This window comes from Schistocerca americana, chromosome 2, assembly GCF_021461395.2.
Source record: "Schistocerca americana isolate TAMUIC-IGC-003095 chromosome 2, iqSchAmer2.1, whole genome shotgun sequence".
NCBI lineage: Eukaryota > Metazoa > Arthropoda > Insecta > Orthoptera > Acrididae > Schistocerca > Schistocerca americana.
The window spans coordinates 450,227,604-450,237,060 of record NC_060120.1 but is presented as its reverse complement, the minus strand read 5'-3'; the positions used below and the strand labels follow the sequence as shown (position 1 = coordinate 450,237,060).

General features: G+C 41.1%; 1 protein-coding gene across 1 annotated transcript in view; it reads right to left on the bottom strand.

Moving 5' to 3' along the window:
* Positions 1 to 4,019: 4,019 nt before the first annotated feature.
* The window catches only part of LOC124594086 (sialin-like), a 287,657-nt gene continuing 282,219 nt past the window's right edge, over positions 4,020 to 9,457 (bottom strand). The window contains exon 10 of the mRNA XM_047132436.1: positions 4,020 to 4,575. Coding sequence (XP_046988392.1) covers positions 4,366 to 4,575 — 210 coding nt within the window. The 3' untranslated portion in view covers positions 4,020 to 4,365. The remainder of the gene's footprint in view (positions 4,576 to 9,457) is intronic.

Below are 9,457 nucleotides of genomic sequence, written 5' to 3'. Positions count from 1 at the left end.
CTTATCCATAGAAAGCCAATTTTATTTCTCCTAGTGACAACCTCCTTCTGAGAAGTCCATAGCTGGAGATCTGAATGGGGTTAGGATCAGAATTTTATTGTCTCATAACATACATGTTAAATCATTGCTTTAGTGTACGGGAGACTCATCAAGATTATAACTATAATAGATTGTAAATGGAATACAACATATACTAGAACTATAGAATATCTGAGTATATATACTGTTTCACCTCCAGTATATTGCACCCAGGAGGATGCCATCATTGTTAACTATATAGTAGAGCTGCATGTCTATGGAAAAAATTATGGAAGTAGTTTCGCCACGGTTTCAGGTGTTCACAGTACCAGCACAGAAAGGCTGTTTTGGTTTACAGTACAAGACCAGATCAGTCAGTCAACTGAACTGCAACTGCTGAAAAGGCTGCTACCCCTCTTCAGGAACTACATGTTTGTCTGGCCTCTCAATGGATTCCCCTCAGTTGTGGTTGCACCTGCTATTCAGCTATCTGTACCGCTGAGGCATGGAAGCCTCCCTACCAGTGACAATGTCCATAGTTCATGGGGTGTAGGTTATGTTATGGATATTGATGAAGAATGTGCGTTCATTGAAAGATTAGGTAAGTCTTGCCATTGTTGCTTAGCATGTTAACAATTTTTATGTCTTTTGTAATAATGATGTGACAAAATACAAGTTGTATTGGAGGTTATCTGAGCATTTTAAATTTAAGCATCTATACATGTGTATAACTAAAGACTGGGAGAAAGGCAATTTAGAATGTGACCAGGAGGGTTACAGTACAGATGTGCTGAAACATTTTAATACCTTACCTGATCAAAAGTTTCCAGCCACCTATTAGTGAACATTAATATGGGTTGTGCCCAATTTTCAAACATGAAATCTGATGGTAACACTTTCAATGAGGTGTCTGAATTTCTGTGGAGGAATGGATGCCTTTTCTTCCTCAAGAGCTGAAAACAGAAAATGTTGAGTACTGACCTCTGGAGCAAAGCTGATTTTCTAACTCATGTCAAAGCTACTTTATTGGATTGAAGCTGGGACTGTGAGCAGGCCAGTCCATTTCAGGAATGCAATTGTGGAGAAACCATTGTTTCACAGATGTTGTTTTATGACAGGGTGCATTGTCTTGCTGATACAATCACTGTCTCTGAAATGTTTCTCTACTGTATGAAGTACACATTGCTGTAAAATGTACTCATACTCTTCTGCATTTAGTGTATTTCTTAAGTGTTATAAGGGGACTACACCCTAACATGAAAAACACTCCATGTCATAACATCACCTCCTGTGTTCTCCACTGTTGGCACTACACATGACGGCAGGTAATGTTCTCCAGGCGTCTGCCCAACCTAGCCCCTTCCACTGAATTGCCACAGGGTACGGCATGACTGATCATGCCAAATCCTTCATATCCACTCATCCTCTGTCCAGTGGCTTTGCCCTTTGACATCACTCTTTACACCACCTCAAGAATCACTTAGCATTGGCTATAGAAATGTGTGGTTTATGAGCCACTGCTCGACCATTGCACCCCATTATTTTTAACTCCCTACACACAATCATTGTCTTAGTTAGACTGCTGGTAGCACTTTGGAACACACAAGTGATTCCTTCTGCCAATTTCAACTGATTTTTTTACAACCAGCCTCTGCAATGCTCGATGGTCCCTGTCTGTCAGTACATCGTGAGGTCTGTCTTGTTTTAGGTTAGCCATGATTGTTCCTTCATGTTTCCACTTCACAATCAGGTCACAAACAGTTGTCTTGGGCAGCGTTGGGAGGTTTAAATGTCTCTGATGAATTTGTTACTCAGATGACATCCAATGATTAGTTCTTGTTTGAAGTCACTGAGCTCTCCTGACCAGCCCACTGCTTCTCTACTGAAAACACAATACCTTCTGCTTCCTTTCATATTGGTGGGTCTGTCTCACATGACACCTAGTTGTCAATGTTGGATTATGTAGGTGTGTCCAGATGCTTCTCATTAGATAATGTATCTTGATCATACTCCTGTAAGAACACCAATGGAGGCCGGATTAAAGATTTGAGATGTGCAGGGTGATAAGTTTCAACTGCCATATCCAGAACTTGTTGGATTTTTGCTGTGTATCAGTATTAATGCAAGACCTAATATGTCATATGCAGCAAGTATTTTATGGCACTGTGATTTTGAGTTTACTAGTGTGAGTTGGAGAGCAGGAAAATGAGTCCTTCATTATCTCTAGGGTACTATGATCTATGGTATTGTGTTTAACAAAGAGGATGTTAAACATCTGGATGGAACACATTTTATTGATTGAAATTTTGTGTATATTTTAACTGCTGGGTTGCCCCAATAAGAGTGTTCTTTTTCTTTTGGGGAAAAATATAATTTCCTGGCAGAGCAAGAAACTGAAGGATATTGTCACATCAGTTAGTGAAGCTGAATATGCGCTTTAAATTCTATAGTCAAAGCGGCAGTGTATTTGATATGGAAGACAAGAGAACTGTTCAATAATAAGCATCAAAATCCTATCATTTTTCATGACAACCAGAGTTCTACTTGATTGTCATAAACTCCAGCGTTTCATCCAAGAAAGGGGAAAGAAGAGGGATGAAGGTAAAGGGCTAGTGACAATTAGGAAATGGGGAGAATATGGAAAAGTTACTCAGAACCCTGGGTTATGGAAGAAGGAAAGAACTAAAAAGAAACATTACAAACTTTTATTTGAAAAGCTAAATCTAATGTTAATTTCACATTATATAGTGTGATGCACTTAAAATTTTCACCTCAAATTACTTTTGATTCATTAAGACATTTGTAATCCGTTCTCACATAGGTGAATGGTGAGCAGGGGCAACAACAATGCATTCTTGTAATTTTATTTATAACTGGGATACAGACAGCAATTTCTTTTCCCATGGAACTATGCAGCTTTTTGGCAGTAGAATAGCAAATCTCTGTAAGACAAATTCTGTGATATAACTTTTTCTCTAGATATAATAAGAAATCACAAAGTAAAAATAGTTTTTTTGTGCTGGTGATGTGGCTGTCAATGGGCCACCATTCAGAAGTTTACAGGACTCTTCAGTGATCTCACCATTTGTTAAACATTGTCGGCACTACAAAAGTTAATTTGTCATCTCAATACCAGCTAAATTCCTTCAGTGATGTAACATTTTCTTTTGCATGAAACATGTTCAAATCTTTGTAAGGTCTTACATCTTGCATCTTAAGCTGCTGACACAAGTTTATTGGAAAACTAGTGTAAACTTCCAGGTGGTGGACCATTCAGTGGCTGCAACAACAATGCAAAAATCCCTAAATTCAATATCTTTTTACACCATGATCTCCTGTTAAATCTACAAAAGAGTTATATCAGTGAATTTCTCTCACTGAGATCTCCTATTCTAGAATCAAAAAATAGCATAGTTCCATTAAAAAAGAAAGACCTCGATGCCTGTAACTCAGTTATTAGTGAAGTTATGAGAATAAATTGCTGTTCATTTCATGAACCCATGATAACTGTTCATTTGTGTGGAAACAGATTATAAATGTCTTTATTGGATCAAAAGTAATTTTAAACAAAAAAGTTATGCACATCACCATGTATGCGAGACTCTCATTTTCACACAAAGAGGAACCCACAACTTTGTGAGTACAGCTACTTCTTGCACCAGTGTTAGACTAGACAAAGATCAACTTGCATGTCATATAGCCACAAAATGAACCTGCATTAACAACTCCACATTATATGGGTCTGAAATTTAGAAATAAAATTTGGAAGTGGAAATGTGATTCAACTCAAAATATGGAGACAAAACTGGAAAAATGGCTCAAAAGTAAATGGTATTCATGTGCAGAAGATTTCATGAGTGATAACTATGTAAAATAGTATCTATATATATCATCATGTATCCACTAGTTTGAGGTAACTACTTTTGTATTAGTTACTGAACAGTCCTTACTGTACAGGAACAGTCAAAGGTATAGATCCAGTGAATCAAAGAACAAGTATGAAAAATTATTAAATTATTTTAATGAATTGTCTGTATTTAAAGCTAAACAAAATTAGACTAACTGACAGACTGTTGTTTAAAACACTGCAAAATCCATATGTCATACTTAAGTGAACTCTGCCAATACAAGAAAATGAGCCCGGTCTCAGGATGAAATGCAGTGTCAGCACTTGCTTCAGGAGAGAAACACTGAAAGCACCAGTCCTAAAATGAGTGGAGCATCTTGCACAAGATAATACTGATATCCACGTGCATCTGACAAGCTGATCATATGCAAACCAGGGAAATCTGTTGCTCCCTCAGAGGGAGTCGTAGGAACAGCAGTGGCAGCAGTCAGCAGCAGATGCTAGGCACCGGCGGCGTCCTTGGAGTCATCGTCCGGCTTGGTAAGTGCATGCAGCTCTGCTGGCGGCACCTGAGTATGCACACGTTCACGTGCAGTGGTGGAGTTCCAGGGCTGCAGTTCAGATGTGGCACAGCAGGTATAGACGGCACCTGGTGCAGCCAGCAGCACACTAACCACGATGTAGACCAGCTGCCACTGTGCTGTCGTTTGCTGCAAGCACACATTCTCATGTACACAAGAGGGATAGTTTAAGGTGATTTTTTTGGGGAGGGAGGGGGGACTCCTAAGATACGACTTGGCAAACAAATGGTAATGAGATGGGGAACTATTAATATCAATGGGGGCTACTCTGGGAAGAAGGTAGAGCTGGTAGAGGCTCCAAGTAAGATGGGGCTGGACGTCTTAGCTGTTAGTGACATTCGGGTAAGGCGTGAGAAAGAAGAGGAAGTGGGAGAATACAAGGTCTACCTGTCAGGAGTCAAAGCAGGAATAGCACAATGGGGTGTAGGGCTTTACATCAGGAAAGAAATGGTACCCAGCGTAGTAAGGTATGCAAACGAACGACTGATGTGGATAGATTTGACAGTGTCTAGCAAGAAAATTAGGATTGTGTCAGTATATTCGCATTGTGAAGGGATAGATCAAGATAAGATGGATAGTTTTTATGAGGCACTCAGTGATGTAGTTGTTAGAGTAAAGGACAAGGACAGTGTTCTGCTCATGGGTGATTTTAACGCCAGGATTGGAAATCGAACAGAAGGGTGTGAAAAGGTTATGGGTAAATTTGGAGAGGATATGGAGGCCAACAGGAACAGGAAACAACTCTTGGATTTCTGTGCCAGTATGGGCTTAGTAATCACAAACTCCTTTTTTAAACTTAAGAACATTCACCAGTATACTTGGGAAGGCAGGGGAACCAGATCTGTCATCGACTATATAATAATAGATCAGGGATTCAGGAAGGCTGTGAGGGACACACGTGTATTCAGGGGATTCTTTGATGACACTGATCTTTATTTAATCTGCAGTGAAATTGGGATTGTGAGGTCAAAAGTGCAGGAGGTCAGGTCCATATGTAGGAGGATAAGAGTGGAGATACTTCAGGATAAGGAAATCAGGGACAAGTACATAACAGTGATCTCAGAGAGGTACCAGTTAGTTGAATGTAGTCAATTACAGTCATCGGAAAAGGAATGGACAAGGTACAGGGACAAAGTACTAGAAGTGGCTAAAGAATGTCTTGGAACAGTAGTGTGTAAAAGTAGGATGAAGCAAACAGCTTGGTGGAATGACACAGTCAAGGCAACCTGTAAAAGGAAAAAGAAGGCGTATAAAAAATGGCTACATACTAGAACTCAGGTAGACAGAGAAAGTTATGTTGAAGAAAGAAACAAAACCAAACAGATAATTGCAGCATCCAAGAAGAAATCTTGGGAAGACCTTGGAAATAGGTTGGAGACCTTGGGTCAAGCTGCTGTAAAACCATTCTGGAGTGTAATTAGCAGTCTTCGAACGGGAGGTAAGAAGGAAATGACAAGTATTTTGGACAGGTCAGGAAAACTGCTGGTGAATCCTGTGGATGCCTTGGGCAGATGGAGGGAATATTTTGATGAGTTGCTCAATGTAGGTGAAAATACGATCAGTAATGTTTCAGATTTTGAGGTAGAATGGGATAGGAATGATGATGGAAATAGGATCACATTTGAGGAAGTGGAGAAAATGGTCAATAGATTGCAGTGCAATAAAGCAGCTGGGGTGGACGAAATTAAGTCGGAACTCATCAAATACAGTGGAATGTCAGGTCTTAAATGGCTACACAGGATAATTGAAATGGCCTGTGAGTTGGGACAGGTTCCATCAGACTGGACAAAAGCAGTAATCACACCAATCTTTCAACATGGAAACAGAAAAGATTGTAACAACTACAGAGCTATCTCTTTAATCAGCGTTGTGGGTAAAATCTTCTCAGGTATTGTTGAAAGGAAAGTGCTAGTATTAGTTGAGGACCAATTGGATGAAAATCAGTGTGGGTTTAGGCCTCTTAGAGGTTGTCACGACCAGATCTTTAGCTTACGGCAAATAATGGAGAAGTGTTATGAGTGGAACAGGGAATTGTATCTATGCTTTATAGATCTAGAAAAGGCATATGACTGGGTTCCTAGGAGGAAGTTATTGTCTGTTCTACGAGATTATGGAATAGGAGGCAAACTTTTGCAAGCAGTTAAAGGTCTTTACATGGATAGTCAGGCAGCAGTTAGAGTTGACGGTAAATTGAGTTCATGGTTCAGAGTAGTTTCAGGGGTAAGACAAGGCTGCAACCTGTCTCCACTGCTGTTCATATTATTTATGGATCATATGTTGAAAACAATAGACTGGCTGGGTGAGATTAAGATATGTGAACACAAAATAAGCAGTCTTGCATATGCAGATGACTTAGTTGTGATGGCAGATTCGATTGAAAGTTTGCAAAGTAATATTTCAGAGCTAGATCAGAAATGTAGGGACTATGGTATGAAGATTAGCATCTCCAAAACGAAAGTAATGTCAATGGGAAAGAAATATAAACGGATTGAGTGCCAAATAGGAGGAACTAAGTTAGAATAGGTGGACGGTTTCAAGTACTTATGATGCATATTCTCACAGGATGGCAACATAGTGAAATAACTGGAAGCGAGGTGTAGCAAAGCTAATGCAGTGAGCACTCAGCTACAATCTACTCTTTTCTGTAAGAAGGAAGTCAGTACCAAGACTAAGCTATCTGTGCACCGTTCAATCTTTCGACCAATTTTGTTGTATGGGAGCGAAAGCTGGGTGGATTCAGGTTACCTTATCAACAAGGTTGAGGTTACGGATATGAAGGTAGCTAGGATGATTGCAGGTACTAGTAGATGGGAACAATGGCAGGAGGGTGTCCACAATGAGGAAATCAAAGAAAAACTTGGGATGAACTCTATAGATGTAGCAGTCATGGGGAACAGGCTTAGATGGTGGGGTCATGTTACACGCATGGGAGAAGCAAGGCTACCCAAGAGACTCATGGGTTCAGCAGTAGAGGGTAGGAGGAGTCGGGGCAGACCACGGAGGAGGTACCTGGATTCGGTTAAGAATGATTTTGAAGTAATAGGTTTAACATCAGAAGAGGCACCAATGTTAGCACTGAATAGGGGATCATGGAGGAATTTTATAAGGGGGCTATGCTCCAGACTGAACGCTGAAAGGCATAATCAGTCTTAAATGATGATGATGATGATGATGGGAGGGGGGCACTTACCCCTATTTAGAACTATGTACTCACTTTTGTTTTACTGCGATATAAAATGTGGAAACAACAACAACATGAGGCTGAGATTATAGGAGTTGAAGGACATGAAAGGGAAGCAACAGCTGAGAAGGATGTGAGACAAGGTTACTGCCCATCCTCAATGTTACTCAACCTGTACACTGACTGACCTGTTAAAGAAACCAAGGAGACTTTTGGAAAGAGAATTAAAGTTCAGAGAGAAGAAATAAAAAACTTTGATGTTAGTGATGACATTGTAATCCTGTCAGAGACTAAAAAGGCCATGGAAAATCTTTTCAACAGAATGGATGATGTCTTGAAATGAAGTTATGACATAAACATCAATAAAAGTAAAATAAGGGTCATAGACTGTTTGAATTAAATTACATTATACTGATAGGATTTGACTAGGAAATGAGAAATGAACAGTATTCGATGAGTTTTGCTGTTTAGGCAGCAAAACATTGATGATGACTAAAGTAGAGAGGGTATAAAATGCAGACTGGCAATAGCAAAAACACTGTGAATGTATGCTTTCCCGGCGTATACAGCTGGCGAAGAGTTCTCGGGCTTCCAGCCAGGTGGCGGTGTCTTCAAACTGCGACGTTTCGACGAGTGACATACTCATCATCTTCTGGCGAAGTGCCGAGACTTTGCGGATGCCGGTCCCTTTATACCTGCGGTGTGCCCCCCACCACCTGGCCGCGGGAGGCTGGGTCCAGAGGAGCCGGCGGGCGAGGTGGAGGGGGAAGCGGGTGCCCAAGATTCACAAAGATGGGGTGCTTCTACGGCCGATTCTGGACACTATCAACTCGCACAGTTATGGACTGGCCAAATACCTGGTGCCACTATTGAAACCATTGGTGGGACACTGCAGTCATTATGTGAAAAACTCCACGGATTTCGTTAGAATACTGAAGGACATTCGAATACAGAGTGATGACCTACTCGTGAGCTTCGACGTCACCTCCTTGTTCACGAAAGTACCACTACAAGACGCCTTGGTGCTCCTTAATCAGCACTTCGAGCCTGAAACAGTGAAGCTCTTTGAATATGCACTTATGACCATCTACTTCAAGTGCAATGGAGAGCATTATGAAGAAGTGGATGGAGTGGCCATGGGATCTCCCCTTGCTCCACTGATCACGAATCTTTATATGGAACACTTTGAGGAGGTGGCACTACAAACTGCTCACCGTAAACCCAGGCACTTCTTCCGCTATGTGGACAACACTTTCGTGATTTGGCAGCATGGCAGGCATGCACTGGAGGAGTTTATAGACCACCTAAACGGCATACATGAGAATATCACCTTCACGATGGAAGTAGAAGAGAATGGCTGTATTCCATTCCTGGACATACTGATCAGGAAGAAAGTGGATGGCACGCTGGGCCATTCAGTATATAGAAAAAAGATGCACACAGACCTGTACCTCCATGCAACCAGCTGCCACCATCCGGCGCAACGCCAGTCAGTACTGACCACCTTGGTACATAGGGCGCACGTCATTTGTGACAAAGAAAGCCTCTCAGAGGAATTACACCACCTAAGAGAGGTATTTCGGAAAAACGGGTACAGTGAAACACAGATTGGCAGGGCCTTCAAGAGGAGACAGGCTGACAAATTTCAGGAAGAGGAAGAGGAAGTTAACAAGAGACTCTTTCTTCCATATTTGGGGCCCACATCAGCCAAAATCGGGAGGCTATTAAGAAAATCTAACATAAATACCGTCTTCCGACCACTGCCGAAGACGAAAGAGCTGCTGGGCTCAGCTAAAGACCCACTCAAACTAAACACACCTGGTATATACA